Source organism: Notolabrus celidotus, chromosome 17 (genome assembly GCF_009762535.1).
Source record: "Notolabrus celidotus isolate fNotCel1 chromosome 17, fNotCel1.pri, whole genome shotgun sequence".
NCBI classification, from domain to species: Eukaryota; Metazoa; Chordata; class Actinopteri; order Labriformes; family Labridae; genus Notolabrus; species Notolabrus celidotus.
In genome coordinates, this window is record NC_048288.1 from 2,497,401 (window position 1) to 2,514,863 (window position 17,463).

A 17,463-nucleotide genomic window follows, 5' to 3' on the forward strand; every position below is an offset into this window, starting at 1 on the left:
TCCCAAATGAAAGTATGAAATATTAAAACAAATAAGGTCAATCTCTTTAAATTAAGGATGTAAATTTCAAGTATTCTCCGTGATCGATCTTTGAAAATGTTAACGATCAATTATCATTTAATCATTTAAAAAACATGAATGTTTTCCATGTCAGAAAAAATGACAAATGTGTTCTTCCCCCTAAATCAAATGTTCCTTCACGACACAGTGTATATTACTGACAGTATTAAACAGCTACAGATCATATTGAGGTGTTCAACATGTTAACACTCTGAATATCAACGTGAGGAGCAGGCTTATAAATACTCTCTGTGGACGCATGGTCATAGAGTGAAGACTCAGACTACAACATGTGGATTTACTGCAGCAGGACAACTGAACAGGATCAGATTTCAGACTCAGAGTCCAGTTTTCTGTCTACTCCTTCTTATTGAGAAAAATAAGCATTTAAACGCGGTCAGGTGTCAGCCGGGAGCACAACCAGGTCAGAATCAGTCCGGCGGTGGAGAAAAATAGCTCTCGTGGAGACCTGTCACTCAGCTGCAGCCCCCAGCTGAGCGTCTCTGCTGTGAGCAACACCTTCAGTCAGCTGATTCTGAAACATGCTTTAAACTTAAAACACCTCCACTCAGTGAGTGACGAGAGAGCAGCAAGAGACTTCATGATGTTGAATATAATAATATAATATATAATAATATCCAGACACAAATGTTGTTGAATCGATTTTAATCCACTCTTATTTGTATTGATTTATGACCGTCTTGCGATATATCCTTCCATCCCTAGTCTCCATGTTAAGCTCTTTCTCTTTGGATCCTCTCCTCCATCGCTTTAAATCATCAAGTGTCTCCTCGTTCGTTCCTTCTTTCAAGAACACGATGGAATGACGGAAGTGTTTGCACAGGAGCAGAGAAGAGAGTCAGGGCCTTGATTTGGGTTTTGATCAAGAATGCAGATTTGTTGCTGTGCAGGAACATGTTCACAGACCATCTGCTAACCACAGAGTGATCTCTGCGTATGCCAGAAAGACGGCACATTCACACTCTGAAGAAAACAAACAAACTGGTTCATCCAGAATGACAGCTTAATTTACATTAACTGATGTGACCTACAGCGTACTGCACAGCTTACGAAAATACACAAAAAGAAGAAATAGAAACAGTTTGATTTGGTTGAATTTATCCCAGAAGTTTTATTTTTCTGTTACATGGCCTCATTTTGGAGCGTTTAAGTGGAAAGTAGGCCGTCCGTTCTTCTGCAGGCCATATCCCAACCTCACCGCTCCATAGGAAATACTGAAACATGGAAAAAGTGAGCCGTGGTGTTTTATGTTGTCCAGCTCTTTCAAACAAACTCTGTTTCCGTGTGTGAGGATGGGAATAACAGATGCGTCTCTGAGCTGCAGGCGGGAACGCTGTAATGATGTTTTAATTCTTCAGCTGGCTTCAGGTGAGAGTCCTGGTGAGGTAACTCCACCTGAGGCAGAGGCAGTTACAGGACGAAGGAGCTTGTTTTCACACACACTCGCACTCACACTCACACACACACACACTCACACTCACACACACACTCACTTCTTTGAGTTAATCAGTCAGTGTTTGGTGAAGGTTGGGTACCCCTGGACTGCACCACTCCTCACTGCACTGAGACAAAGCTCTCATTTATGCCGGCACGCTGAGAGCTGTTACTTTCCCCGAGGAGGCCGAGCACGTCTCCATATGTTAGTTTCTTTATTTAGTTGGGGGAAGGTAAAGCGAGAGCACGCAGACATGGAGATATGAGCGTTAGAGCGGGGAGTAGAGACCCGGCCCACATGGAGCAGCACTAGGCGTGTGTTTTTTTCTCTCGGGGTTTCCCTCTCTCCGCCCCGCTCTTTCCCTCACTGGTATTCAAGCCGTGTTTGTGGAGTGTGAGCTGTATTGGCAGGCTGGGTCAGGCAGGTTGCTAAGGAACAACTGAGTCTGTTTTCACACTGAACTCCCAGCAGCCTGTTGATGCTCTGTTTCTCCTCCTTAGTGAAAACTCTCGGGGAACGTCAGAGCGGAGGAAGAACAGCACCTCTCTTTTCTGTCTGAGGCGATAGTTTAGTTGGTTTGTTGGGTTTCCCTCATGTTTTTTGTTCCATGACCTGAAACAGCTGAGTCTTAGTCATGAGCTGATGACATGTTCTAAAAGTATGTCTCAGCTGATAACACTTACACAACAAAACAACTCCCGCAGGTCATAAAAGCATTACTAACACGATGAGAGCCAGTTATTCAACCTGTGATGTGTTTCGGGAAGCCAGTTCACCTCCTCATACCTTTGGTCACTTGAGCATCAATCAATCAATCAATCAATCAATCAATCAATCAATCAATCAATCAATCAATCAATCAATCAATCAATCAATCAATCAATCAATCAATCAATCAATCAAGCTTTATTTATAGAGCACATTTCATTCAAATCAAATCCAATGTAAGTAAAGACTAATGCACGCCAATAGAAATAAAATGCCAATCAGTCAATCTTTATCTATAAAGAATCAAATCACAACAAATGTTCTCCTCAGACTCTTTCCAACCAGAGCAGGTCTAGACTGTCCTCTATGTTCTATTATTAACAAAGACCCAACATCAAGACAGGATCAGATCCAGTCCCATCTTACAGACAGGACTCAGTCTGATCTCATCTTAATCCACCATGAGCAGAGCACTTTGCAGCATTTAGCAAGTTACAGTGGCAAGGACAAACTTCCTTTAACAGGCAGAAACCTCCAGCAGGACCAGACTCATGTTAGACACACATCTGCTGAGACCGTGTCCATAAAGGTCTATGGTTAGTAACTTTAATGGGACAGGAAGAGTTAAAGTGAGAGACAGGCAGCGAGAGGAGAGAGAGGGAAATACAGGATCCCAGTGTGTCAGTCTAAGCCTATAGCAGCATAACTAAGAGCTGGTCCAAGCCTGATCCAGCTCTAACTATAAGCTTTATCAAAAAGGAAAGTTTGAAGCCTACTCTTAAAAATAGACAGGGTGTCTGCCTCCCGGACCCTGACTGGTAGATGATTCCAAAGGAGATGGGCCTGATAACTGAAGGCTCTACCTCCCATACTACTTTAGCTATGACCAGCAGGCCTGCATGTTGGGAGCGTAGTGTTCTAGAGGGGTAATAGGGCACTATGAGCTCTTTAAGGCATGAAGGTTTGTGATCATTAAAAGCTTTGTAGGTATATAAATAAACAACAAAGGGGAGGAGTTAAGAAAGAAGTAAATAAAAGATAAATAGTGAAGAGAAAAGGTAAAGATAAAAGCACTAAAAATAGAAATAAATGTGTGTAGTTATAAAAAAAATAAAGAAAACACTGGAATATGTTAATATATAAAAAACACTACATAAAGCCAGACTAAATAGATTAATCTTGAATTTACTGGTAAAGCCTGGATATCTCCATCAGCTCCCTTCAGATCCTCCTGTAGGCTGATTCATCGAAAGGCCTTCGGGTTCATCCACTAAAACCATCTCTGAGGCGTAGTCATGGCTTTCTAATTCTTTCCTCTATGTGAGCGAGGAAGCCATCGGCTACCCAGAAAGGTGTGCGCTCCAGCTTTTACAAATGTACCTTTAAACACAGAGGCATCATTAAAAGTAAACCTCTTACTTACAGAAGGAGCAGCCAAGTGATTATCACATCAATAACCCCGGGAGCACTGCAGTTATTTGTTACTGGGGGAGGGGATTACTGATTTTCACTCAGCACAAACACAGAAACACAGAAACACAGAACCTTCCCCGACTCGGAGCTCTCTCTGTGTCTCTGTGTTTGCTTTGTTTTATTATAAACTGACTTTAAACAGCTTAGGATTATATAACACATTCCTCCTGACATATTTACTGTATAATAGACTATATAATACAAAGAGGAGGACTGCATTAAGGCAAGCTTTACTCTCAGGTCAGTCACATTCTTCAAACCTAAACGTGGAAGCTGGAACCAAAAGGTGTGGTGTCTTCCTTATAGATTCTCAAAGTGAATAAATAACTCACTGAGTCATTGTTTCAGATCAGAATGATAGCGTCATGATTAAATTCAGTGAAGCATTCTGCATGGTCGGGGGTGAATCCTCCAGATGTTGACCCTTTGGGAGAGGTTTGTAGATCACTTAGAGTGTTTCTTTCCGTATGTGATGTTGATGTAAGTGCAGCAGAGAGGAATGATCCGTGAAATGATTGGGCTGCGTTCAAGCGGCAACCTTCGGTCTGAAAATATGAGGCCAGCAGAAGTGTTAAAAACTGCAGTTCATCGAGTGACCACTTGAGGCTGGCTCCGGAAGTACAGGAAGTCACATACACATGAATGGGAAAAAGACGATCTTTACAGCAGAAATAAACATGTTTACAGCCTGGTTCAAAAGACCAGTGTAGTCTGGATAGCTCATTTATCTCTCGGCACACACTGTGAGGGGGGTGAATTTTTTCATAACACGGTAATCTTGGAGCTTTTAATCTTACGAGTTTTGCCCAAATAAGGGCATGGCTGACTTGGCTGACAGACGGGAACACTGTAGCTGTTGGCGAGGAGGCTCAAAGCCCGCCTCTTTACGTCACACTAGCTCGACAGAAGTTAGGTTGAGTTCAACATTTCAAATATGGCTGCCGCCACCGATCAGTTTCAGAAACAGATGGGTGACGTCACGGATACTTCGTCCATAATTTATACGATCTATGGCTGAGTTTTGTCGTAGTCTCCGTGACGACACCCATCTGTTTCCGAAGCCCTGTTTTGAAGCCGATCGTCAGCGGGTGCCATATTGGAAATGTTGAACTCAACCAAACTTCTGTCGAGCTAGTGTGAGGTAAAGAGGCGGGGCTTTAGCCTCCTCGCTAACAGCTACAGGGTGCCCACCTTTCAAACAAGTCAGGCATGCCCTTATTTGGGCAAAACTCTTAACTTTTATATCTTTAAAAATAACAAGCTATAATAAATCCACCCCCCGTACAGTGTGTGCCGATAGAGAAATGAGCTCTTCAGACTACACTGTTGTTTGAACCAGACTGTAAACATGTTTATTTCTGCTGTAAAGTTTCTTTGAATGGGTGTGTATGTGGTTTCTGCAGCCAGCCTCAGGCTTATTGGAAATGTAGTTTTGGTTTTGGTTTTTCTTATCAGTCCAAAAAATATGCAGCAATGTCTGAAATGCAGACACCACGCTGGCAGCATGACAGGTAATTAGAGCACTCAGTGACATTCAGTTTCACTTTGCTGTCCTCACATGAACACTAACACACACTCAGAGCTGGTCCGGCCGGTCTCAGGGGAGCTGTGAGCACACACACAGCCTTGTGTTCCCGATCACAGGACTCCATTCATGCTTCGTAAACTGTTGAAAAAGTGACACGTGCCCAGGAGGATAAAGTTTCAGCTGGCGAGTGAGGTGCCCGCTCCCATTGTGTGTGGGTGTGTGAAGTTGTTAATGCAGCAGTATCTTATCTGTGTTTCTCTCCCCAGGGTGGACAAGGACCGAAGTGGAGTGATATCAGACTCAGAGCTTCAGCAGGCCTTATCGAATGGTACGTATCTGTGTCTGCTCTGCCACTCCCGTTTCTGTCCTCTTTTTAACGTCTCATTATTCCCCTCCTCCCTTTCTCTCCTCTCCTCTCCTTATTCACTTTCATCCACTCCCTCTCTTCCTCTTTTTGTCCTCCCATCCTGCCGTTACACACCATTGCTCTCAGCCTCTCTTTGATTTAAAGAACTGCCAAGCCAAAGCAGAGAATGGATTGTGATTTTATTTTTGTCTCAGAGTGTCAGGTGAGCCGAGCAGAGATGAATTATTATCGTCCCCGGACAGCAGATAGGCAGCTGAAATGTTTATCAGCATATAGCTTCAAAGAGAGCTCTTCAGATCGCCTCAGCTTCTCTGTGATGACTCCAAACGGCTACAGCTGATGATTGAACCTGTGTCGTAGTCCTGTCCTGTTCAAACTGTGTCACAGAGCTAATGCTGGGGATCACAACAGGAAAGATATGAGGGAGGCAGGGTGCAACAGTTTTTACTTTACAGCAGTGACCATGAACTACAGCTATGTCTAAATACGTCACTTTGCAGCATTTAGCAAGTTACAGTGGCAAGGACAAACTTCCTTTAACAGGCAGAAACCTCCAGCAGGACCAGACTCATGTTAGACACACATCTGCTGAGACCGTGTTGGAGAGAGGGATAGAGGGAGATGAAGAGAGAGAGAGATGATAGTGGTGAGACAGATAGTAGAAGTTGTAGCAGCTGGAGTCTGGCACGTCCACAGCAGCAGAGATCCAGAAGAACCTACGAGACAAGGGAGCTCAGGGACTCCAGAAAGGTCAATGGTTAGTAACTTTAATGGGACAGGAAGAGTTAAAGTAAGTGATGGGGCGGTGACAGGATCCCAGTGCGTCAGTTCCCCGGCAGTCTAAGCCTATAGCAGCATAACAAAGAGCTGGTCCAAGCCTGATCCAGCTCTAACTATAAGCTTTATCAAAAAGGAAAGTTTGAAGCCTACTCTTAAAAGTAGAGAGGGTGTCTGCCTCCCGGACCCTGAATGGTAGATGATTCCAAAGGAGAGGGGCCTGATAACTGAAGGTTCTACCTCCCATACTACTTTTAGAGACTTTAGGATTAGTGGTGAGATGGATAGTAGTAGTTGTTGCAGCTGGAGTCTGGCATGTCCACAGCAGCAGGCTGTTTACAGAAGAGATCCAGAGGGACCTACGAGACAAGGGAGCTCAGGGACTCCAGAAAGGTCAATGGTTAGTAACTTTAATGGGACAGGTAGAGATAAAGTGAGAGACAAGCAGAGAGAGGAGAGAGAGGGAAAGACAGGATCCCAGTGTGTCAGTCTAAGCCTATGGCAACATAACTAAGAGCTGGTCCAAGCCTGATCCAGCTCTAACTATAAGCTTTATCAAAAAGAAAAGTTTGAAGCCTACTCTTAAAAGCATTGTATCTTCTACAAATATACACATTTTCACAGTGGCACATATTGGAAAACATACACAGATACTGAAATATCTGTAGAGCACTTTGACCCCCCCAGCTGTGTTGACGCCTGCCTTGTTCCTTCTCTTTGGACAGGATTAACCCTAACAACCAAACCTGTGTTCCAAATAGTGTTACATTCATAGAGTACATCCCAAGTCCCCTGAAACCTATCCTTTGTGTCCTTTCCTTGCGTCATAGTCCCCCCCCCCTCACTGTGGGCACGTGGAAACATGCAAAAACAGAGGAAAAGAGTGTATATGCAGCAGCTGATACCACCTGGATCTGTGAGAGATGGCTGTTACGGCTGATGGTGAAATAAAGGCTCACCATTCACTATACTGATGCTAATAAAAGGTGCAGACGGACAGGCAGGTATCATTATGAGCAACACAACAGTTAGCCTGTTAGCATGAAGAGACTCAGCTGGTGCTGTTTTAGATGGTGCTATATTTCATCACAGATGGATTCACTGAATCAACACGTGAGAGGAGATAAGCGCGAGTAGCAAAGACGTTTCAACACAGCTTTAAAATCCTTTTGAACTCAAAAAGCCGTGATCGCAGAGATCGGCCGGTGTTTTGGTTTAAACAGCGACCCTGTTAACTGGAGACTTTCAGCCGGATGCATCCCTCATAAACGTCTTTAGACGATCATTAAATATCTGATGAGGATATTTAGAAATCTTAATAAAAACTAAACTAGTTTGCATTCCCAGGAACTCCCTCTGTGTTTCAACAGCTGTGTAAACTCCACAAACACTGACACGTTCAGCTGAAGGTCTCCAGTTTACAGGGTCACTTTTAAAACCGTAACACTGGGAGAGACACATTCACAGTGGGTTGAGAGAAGACTACTGTTACAAGCTGCTAAATCAAGAGAATCACAGCTTCTTCTTTTGAAAAGTACACACACATACAAAAAAGATAGAACAAATAAAAACTAATGAAAGAAAGAGAAATCAAGTGAATCAACAACCTGCGTTCTGTGTTTATTCTCTGCAGGGTCCTGCTCAGTTAATGGGGGAAATCTTAAAAATACCTGATTTTTCTAATGTGCCCCTTCAGTTATTGAGCCCTGAGACAAACAAAGTTTATCAAAGTAACACTTTGGCATCACACACTCCCTCTGTTGTGTTTATCTAATAGAGTGAGTAACTTTCTCACATCCTCTATCTGCTTTATCATGAAGAAGGTTGTTTCAATATCTGATATCCAATAAGAGTGTGTGTCTGTCACCTAAAGATTCTGAGATTCTTGCTCCTTAAAGACCTCACTACTCCCGACTATCTCCTTGTAGAAGAATGCCACAGAGCTAAGAACATAAGTTCAGGTACGGCATACACGATGGAAACAACAGAACGACGTACGGTTCAAGTGAGCAGTCTGGAAACGACCAATAAGAGACATCATCATTTTTTTCTAACGTGACGGTTCAGAAGATATTAAGATTTCAAGTTTTTGCCCAAATTATGACATGACTGATTTGACTGAAAGTAGGGAACACATAGCTGTTGGCTAGGAGGCTCAAACCCCGCCTCTTTACCTCACACTTAGTTTGGTTGAGTTCAACATTTCCAATATGGCTCCCGCTGACGATCAGCTTCAAAACTGCTCAGGATCAGATCGGTGACGTCACGGATACTACATCCGTTCTATATACAGTCTATGATGTAGCCGTGTTCCTTATCTCCAGACACTTCATCTTGTTTGGTTGAAGTGAAAAGTTTAGATAAAAGTAAAGAGAACTTATTTGAAGTGACTTCTGCATGCCTCTAAAGGAAGCAGAGTTTCTTTCGGTCCTGTGCAGCTCAGGAGATGGAGGACTCAAACTGGATTAGGGCTCCGGTCCCATCAGGCCTCTGAACACAAAAAGTACACTTGTGATTCAGCGAGGCAGTGTGAGGAGCGCTGTTGAATAAATGATACAGGTCGTCTTCTCTGCTCAAATCCAGCGGCATGCAAAGTCAGTTTCACTCTTGTTGGCCTGAGTGGAGGACGGTAGGCTGGTAAAATATCTGTTTCTATTTCCTGCAGCAGCTCCTCACCTCACCTTGCTCACAGTGAGACAGGAAGGTTGACTTCCTGTAATGATTAATGTGACGTGTGTTTAGAGACGCTTTGCCCAGAAACTCCAGCACAGGTTGATGTTTGTCCTCTCATTAAAATATAATGTGTTCCCCCTCGACTTCACGGCAAGCTGCTCAAAGACTTTGAAACAGATTACTCTCTGAAACACATTTTTTCCGGGCACTTCAAAGAGAGGAGAATAAAAAGTGTTGAAGCCAGCAGCAGTGAAAGAAGCTGTTATCAGGCTGCACAGTGGCTCTGGCTCAGCATACTGATCAGTGTGTTAGTGTGTGTTAGTGCATGCATGCATAAAACTGTGTTCATCGACAGCATATGAAATCATTGCTCATTTGTCCACATCTATTCTGAGGGTCAGTGAGAAGCCCTTCTGTTACCATAGAGTCTCATGTACGTGTGTGTGCGTGTGCGTGTGCGTGTGCGTGTGTGTGTGCGTGTGTGTGTGCGTGTGTGTGTGTGTGTGTGTGTGTGTGTGTGTGTGTAGTGGACGGCAGGTTTCCCGGTCCACACTGCGCCTGCTAACCGGGCTCAGTGTGATCTGAAACAGAGCCAGTGAGGCTGAACACATAATGCAGCACAGCCTGTCCGCCTGCAGAGCCACCAACCGCTGCCCCTGGGTGTCTGTCCTGTTTCTACCGACCACGCCAATGTTGCTCTTATTTAGTTTCACACCATCAACCAGGCTTTTTCAGCCGCCCCCTTTTGACCTCTATGTCTTTGTCATCTACCTCTGTCTTCTCCTCCCTTCCTTTAATCCTCCTCCCTCGGGCAGCAGAGTGCAGAGAGGATCAGGGCTCAGGAGGCTGGGGAGTGAAGCAGGAGCTTTTTAAAACATTTCTCAGCTGTGTACACTCGTCCATCCTCTGTTTCTCTGCACTTCATGCTTCCTCTCTTCATATCTCCTCTTTCACGTCCTCTGTCTTCAGCTCCAGCCTTTTAACATTTCTAAAACCTGCCAGCCTCCTTTGTATGCTCCCAGATGTGTTTCTTTTCTTAGTAAGGATGCTATTTTCTGTTCTCTCTTTTATCAGGTGATGGCAGGCTTTGTAGAACGAACTGATGAATTTATTTTAGTCTTACAAACTCAACAAAGAGCACATCGTCTCTTCTTCTGAGAGATTGTTGTTTAAAAAATAAAACAATTAAATGTCTGCACTAGACCGGGTGACTTTACAAGATAGACCTCTCCTCTGTCTCCTTTCCTCTCCTCTCCTCTCCTCTGTCTCCTTTCCTCTCCTCTCCTCTCCTCTGTCTCCTTTCCTCTCCTCTCCTCTCCTCTCCTCCCCTCTCCTCTCCTCTCCTCTCCTCTCCTCTCCTCTCCTCTCCTCTCCTCTCCTCTCCTCTCCTCTCCTCTCCTCTCCTCTCCTCTCCTCTCCTCTCCTCTCCTCTCCTCTCCTCTCCTCTCTTTATGGCTCAGACTCAGACCCTGCTGTGTCCTCTGTCTGTTTGTCCCCTCTATGTCTCTCGCCCATGCTCCCTCACTAAGCACCACTCCCCCCTCTTCTCCTCTTATCCCCTTTCTCCTTTTCTTTTCCTTTCCTTTCCTGTCCTTTCCTTTCCTCTCCTCTCTAATCCCCTTTCTCATTTCCTCTCCTTTCCTCTCTAATCTCCTTTCCTTTCCGTTCCCCCTTTTCCTCTCCTCTCCTCTCCTCTCCTCTCCTCTCCTCCTCTCCTCTCCTCTCCTCTCTCTCCTCTCCTCTCCTCTCCTCTCCTCTCCTCTCCTCTCCTCTCCTCTCCTCTCCTCTCCTCTCCTCTCCTCTCCTCTCTTTATGGCTCAGACTCAGACCCTGCTGTGTCCTCTGTCTGTTTGTCCCCTCTATGTCTCTCGCCCATGCTCCCTCACTACGCACCACTCCCCCCTCTTCTCCTCTTATCCCCTTTCTCTTTTCTTTTCCTTTCCTTTCCCCTTTTCCTTTCCCCTTTTTCCTTTCCTTTCCTTTCCTTTCCTGTCCTCTCCTCTCCTCTCGAATCCCCTTTCTCATTTCCTCTCCTCTCCTCTCTAATCTCCTTTCCTTTCCTTTCCTTTCCTCTCTAATCTCCTTTCCTTTCCGTTCCCCCTTTTCCTCTCCTCTCCTCTCCTCTCCTCTCCTCTCCTCTCCTCTCCTCTCCTCTCCTCTCCTCTCCTCTCCTCTCCTCTCCTCTCCTCTCCTCTCCTCTCCTCTCCTCTCCTCTCCTCTCCTCTCCTCTCTTTATGGCTCAGACTCAGACCCTGCTGTGTCCTCTGTCTGTTTGTCCCCTCTTTGTCTCTCGCCCATGCTCCCTTACTAAGCACCACTCCCCCCTCTTCTTCTCCCTTCCTCCCTCCCTCCCTCCATCCTTGTATGTATCAGTCTTGGGTGTGACAGAAAGCCTCCCTGATGAGACACAGATTGGCTTGGAGCTGTGTGTGTGCATGTCTGTGTTTGTGTGCACTGTTGTCTATAAATAAGTGATTTTTTGGCCTGCCTCTCCCTCAGCAGTGAATAGACATCCTACCAACATGCTCCCCCTCTCTCCTGCAGATTTACACCCTCCTTGAGTTATTTATTTAAGCGTGTAGGAGCACTTCTAGCCTCTGAAATTGCTGATTCGAAAGAGAGAGTGCAGCTTGCTGTGCAGATTGCACAGTCGGCTGAATGGCAGGACTCAAAAACTCTGAACCTGACTCTGGAACTGAAGGAGCGTTTGTTAACACTGAGTCAGCGTCGCAGAGCAGTCAGCATGGATCTCCAGAGACGGTCTGAGAGATGTTGTTATCCTGCTACCAGTGCTCAGTGCTCCTGCAGCATGTGTTTAATAGACAGCAGATGAGCTGCTTCATGCTCTCACAGACTCTGTTACTCTGTGTCATTTCCAGCATATGGTGTGAGGGAACAATGCTGTTTAGAAGTGATAAGATCCCGCTAGCCTTGCCTGCAGTGTTAAAATCTCACACATCATGACTATTGTCTCACATAGAGCACCAAAACAAAGAGAGGATGACCCACTGGTGATGTGCTGGTTGGATGAACACGTAAGGGATAATGTATGGTGAGAAGGTAGTTATTGAAAATAGAATCCTGTCACATTGGGGTCTGGCCTCACCCTATCTAGATTCTATTTCCCATAACTACCTGCTAACCATACTACACATTACCCAGCTACTAACTCATGATACAAACACGTTGGTAAAAACATGATCTAAAGTAGGGATGCACAGAATTAAACGATTATCGATTAATTGATTGTTAAGAAATTACTTGAAACACACATTTTTGTTTTCAATTTTCCATCACATGGAACAAACATCATGTGGTCCCATATTTGGTTCAGCTATCAGGGAGGTGTTTTAAGTTTAAAGCATGTTTCGATGTGAATCAGCAGACTGAAGGTGTTGCACACTGCAGAGACGCTCAGCTGGCGGCTGCGGCTGTGCGTCAGGTCTCAACGAGCGCTTTTTAAAGTTATATTTTTTGGGCTTTTTGCCTTTATTTGATAGGATAGTGAAGAGAGACAGGAAATGTGGGGAGCAGAGAGCGGGGGAAGACATGCAGGAAATGGTCGACCAGCCGGGAATCGAACCGGCAACCCCTGCGACGAGGACTATAGCCTCTATATGTGGGGCGCTTAGACCGCTAGGCCACCAGCACCCCGACGAGCGCTTTTTAAAGAGGATCAATACAAAACTGCTGCCAACAACGACATGAACACGAAGGCTGAAAACTTTAAAAGTGACATTACGCTCTTTTTCATCAATATATATTGATCTAAGAGGTCCCCAAAACATGTCTTTAAAGTTTATGCTCAAAAAAACACTTTGAAATCAGATTTTGGCATGCCTGAAAAACCCTCTTCTTCAGTCCTCCTCAGAACACTCCATTTTCTCTCTGACCACGCCCCCTCAGGAAGTGGATGTGGCCTAGGCTCTCCAGCACGTTGATCTAGTGTTTACATGTTGGCTGAATATACACGGCTGCTCACAGACCCGCTGACCCCAAAGTTTCTCTCACCTGCTACACTCCTTCATCATATTGATGGACAGGATCCAATATGGAAACATCCGTAGCCTGCTGATTTAGCATGCTAACAGAAGCTAACGTTTTAGCTTTATTGTTTTGATGCTCACAGAAGCTAACAGTTTTACCTCACCTTACAGTCTATGGTGTCAACAAGCAGAAGCTAAATGTGTCTGAACTCTTTTCTGTGGATTGATTTGACATGATGTGTGATCAGTTTGTCACTGGTGTTGCTCATGTTAGTGAAAGTTAATAACTGTAGTCAAGGGGTTTGGACCAATCAGAATCAAGCATCTTACACAACCGAAAAATCTGAGAAAGCTGGGTAATAAGTGTTTACAGATGTAGGACATGTTCCTCAGAAACCTGATGCTTCATGTGTTGGAGGATGATGGATGGTGCTGATGATATCATCGTCTGACTGAATGTTTAATATGAAGTTTATATTTCTCTTCATGACCCAAATCAAACCATGACCCTCAGCAAACAGTGTGTGACTGGTGTGTGTTGTTTTAGTCACTGAGACTCTCTCACTGTGTCAGACAGTAAGTGTGTGTGTAAATGTTTATGTGCATGTGTGCTGAATATGCCTTGTGCACATACAGGAGTCTCCCTGAGCTCCATCACAGCCGTTACACGTGTTTGTTTGCTCTGCGGTGAGCTCACTCTGTTTTTCCACCAGCCTGCCTCGCTCCTCATATATTCCCCCTCTCCCCTCCTCCGCCTCACCCCTGGTGGTTGAGCTCCCCAGTGAGAGAGTCCAGTGTGTGGACTGGACAGAGGGTGTATTGTGCCAGTCATGCACAGAGGACACACACACACACATCTGAACCATACTGACCATCTCACACTGGGCAGACGCAGCCAGTCTGGCGTTGGTTGGTGACCTCACAGCGAGCTGCTGGTGTGAAGGGGTGTGAGCATCAGGAAAGGTCACAGCTTGCTCTCCTCTCTCTGCCTTTGGTCATTTTCCTGATCGCTCTATAGTTGGAGAACATTCATCAGACTTCTCCATGCCTCTGTCGGTCTGATTGGATTCTCATCTTGCAGATTAAAGTGTTTAACATTTTGTGTGCGACTGTGACAAAATGTAATTATGCATCAGTTCACAGAGAGCAGACACATTAGGGGAGTTTGTATCACCTCTCAGTCTGTCGTGAGGAGGGATCTGAGCTCAAGAGTGCAGCTGGTGGTGGAAGTGTCACACGTGATACCAATAAATGAAGCTTGCTTTAAAAGCATCCTGGTGTGACAGAATACATGGAGGACATGTCGCATTGAGAGTCAGTAAAACCATTGACTGTGTGTCACATGTGGACCATAGACTGTATATATAATGCACAGCGTTGCTCCCCCTTTTCCCATTGTACGGTTTTGAAGCCAAAATATCCCGTTCCAGAACGCTGCCATCTTTTACGTTTTCTGCAGCCAGAGTCTGCGCAGTAGGGAATGTGTGTTTCCTCGATAACAAGCTCCGCTCTACAGCGTAGTGTCCCAAAGTCCTACAGAGTTCCTCTCTACGGCAGCTGTCAATCAAAGTAAACCGGGATGTAAAACCCTGTTTTTTAACCTCTAATAACTAATGAAAAAGAAAGTGTTCAGAAAAAAGAGTCCTTGAACACAAAACAGTCAAATAATAACTACATATCACCACAGCATACGGATGGGAGAAACATTCGTACCATGTGTATTTATTTTTTAAAGTTTGACTGCAGTCCCATTCAAATACACTGCTTGGCAGTACCTGCACCCAAATTGACCTGAAGCACTTTGTTCCTCTTACTGATCTTGTTTCCTCTTGTCTAGATCTTTGCTTGTGGTGTTCATGTTCTCGTATGTACGTCGCTTTGGATAAAAGCGTCTGCTAAATGACATTGTAGCATTGTAAATTAGTTGGGGAGACAGAGTTTCTGACCTATACTGCAGTCAGCCACCAGGGGGAGCAGTTTTTGTGGCAGCTTCACTTCGAGCCGAGCGAGATGACGTCCATTTTATATACAGTTTATGGTGTGGACAAAGATACTGACTCAGAGCTGCTTTGGTTTGTGGACGACAGGATTATTAGGTCAAGAATCAATCAATCCAACAATCCGTCAATCCATCCTTCTTTCAATAGCACCAAATCCCAACAAATGTTATCTGAAGACTCTATGGACCCACTACAGTGGCAAGGACAAACTTCCTTTAACAGGCAGAAACCTCCAGCAGGACCAGACTCATGTTAGACACACATCTGCTGAGACCGTGTTGGAGAGAGGGATAGAGGGAGATGAAGAGAGAGAGAGATGATATTGGTGAGACAGATAGTAGTAGTTGTAGCAGCTGGAGTCTGGAACGTCCACAGCAGCAGAGATCCAGAGGAAACTACGAGACAAGGGAGCTCAGGACTCCAGAAAGGTCTATGGTTAGTAACTTTAATGGGACAGGGAGAGATAAAGGAAGTACTGAAACCTGTAAATGACGTGACCAGAGAGCATCAGATAGTATCAAACCAAGGTTTTTGATTAGAAAAGTATCCTGGCAGACCCCTTACTGAGGTCTGAGCTGTCTCTCAATCCCCATGAAGTCCTCTTACCTCAGCACAGGATAGAAAGCTATAGATCAAATAATGAAATCATTGTTGGTGATCTCTGCTGCTTCATGGTTCATCAAATATTACTCTGTAACAGAAGAATCAATCAATCAATCTTTGTTTATAAAGCACCAAATCCCAACAAATGTTCTCCTCAGACTCTTTCCAAACAGAGCAGGTCTAGACCGTACTCTATGTTCTATTATTAACAAAGACCCAACATCAAGACCGAATAAGATCCAGTCCCATCTTACAGACAGGACTCAGTCTGATCTCATCTTAATCCACCATGAGCAGAGCACTTTGCAGCATTTAGCAAGTTACAGTGGCAAGGACAAACTTCCTTTAACAGGCAGAAACCTCCAGCAGGACCAGACTCATGTTAGACACACATCTGCTGAGACCGTGTTGGAGAGAGGGATAGAGGGAGATGAAGAGAGAAAGAGATGATAGTGGTGAGACAGATAGTAGTAGTTGTAGCAGCTGGAGTCTGGAACGTCCACAGCAGCAGAGATCCAGAGGAAACTACGAGACAAGGGAGCTCAGGACTCCAGAAAGGTCTATGGTTAGTAACTTTAATGGGACAGGGAGAGATAAAGGAAGTACTGAAACCTGTAAATGACGTGACCAGAGAGCATCAGATAGTATCAAACCAAGGTTTTTGATTAGAAAAGTATCCTGGCAGACCCCTTACTGAGGTCTGAGCTGTCTCTCAATCCCCATGAAGTCCTCTTACCTCAGCACAGGATAGAAAGCTATAGATCAAATAATGAAATCATTGTTGGTGATCTCTGCTGCTTCATGGTTCATCAAATATTACTCTGTAACAGAAGAATCAATCAATCAATCTTTGTTTATAAAGCACCAAATCCCAACAAATGTTCTCCTCAGACTCTTTCCAAACAGAGCAGGTCTAGACCGTACTCTATGTTCTATTATTAACAAAGACCCAACATCAAGACCGAATAAGATCCAGTCCCATCTTACAGACAGGACTCAGTCTGATCTCATCTTAATCCACCATGAGCAGAGCACTTTGCAGCATTTAGCAAGTTACAGTGGCAAGGACAAACTTCCTTTAACAGGCAGAAACCTCCAGCAGGACCAGACTCATGTTAGACACACATCTGCTGAGACCGTGTTGGAGAGAGGGATAGAGGGAGATGAAGAGAGAAAGAGATGATAGTGGTGAGACAGATAGTAGTAGTTGTAGCAGCTGGAGTCTGGAACGTCCACAGCAGCAGAGATCCAGAGGAAACTACGAGACAAGGGAGCTCAGGACTCCAGAAAGGTCTATGGTTAGTAACTTTAATGGGACAGGGAGAGATAAAGGAAGTACTGAAACCTGTAAATGACGTGACCAGAGAGCATCAGATAGTATCAAACCAAGGTTTTTGATTAGAAAAGTATCCTGGCAGACCCCTTACTGAGGTCTGAGCTGTCTCTCAATCCCCATGAAGTCCTCTTACCTCAGCACAGGATAGAAAGCTATAGATCAAATAATGAAATCATTGTTGGTGATCTCTGCTGCTTCATGGTTCATCAAATATTACTCTGTAACAGAAGAATCAATCAATCAATCTTTGTTTATAAAGCACCAAATCCCAACAAATGTTCTCCTCAGACTCAAACTTTTCCCTTTGAAATCTGTTTTTAGATCTGGCAGCTTTATTTAAGGGGTCAGGTTGGATATATAGAATAATGATATGATGCATTTTATTTATGGGCGCCTTTCAAGACACTCAAAGTCACATTTCAATTGCAACAGCAGTAAAAACAGACAATCTGCAACAAAAGAAATCAATACAGAAAGCAGAAACTGATTTGCAATA

At 44.5% G+C, this 17,463-nt stretch overlaps 1 protein-coding gene across 2 annotated transcripts in view; it reads left to right on the forward strand.

The window, feature by feature from the left end:
• The window catches only part of pdcd6 (programmed cell death 6), a 31,204-nt gene that overhangs the window by 1,986 nt on the left and 11,755 nt on the right, over nt 1–17,463 (forward strand). For both annotated transcript variants that reach the window (XM_034706851.1, XM_034706852.1), the window contains exon 2: nt 5,492–5,553. In XM_034706851.1, coding sequence (XP_034562742.1) covers nt 5,492–5,553 — 62 coding nt within the window. The remainder of the gene's footprint in view (nt 1–5,491; nt 5,554–17,463) is intronic.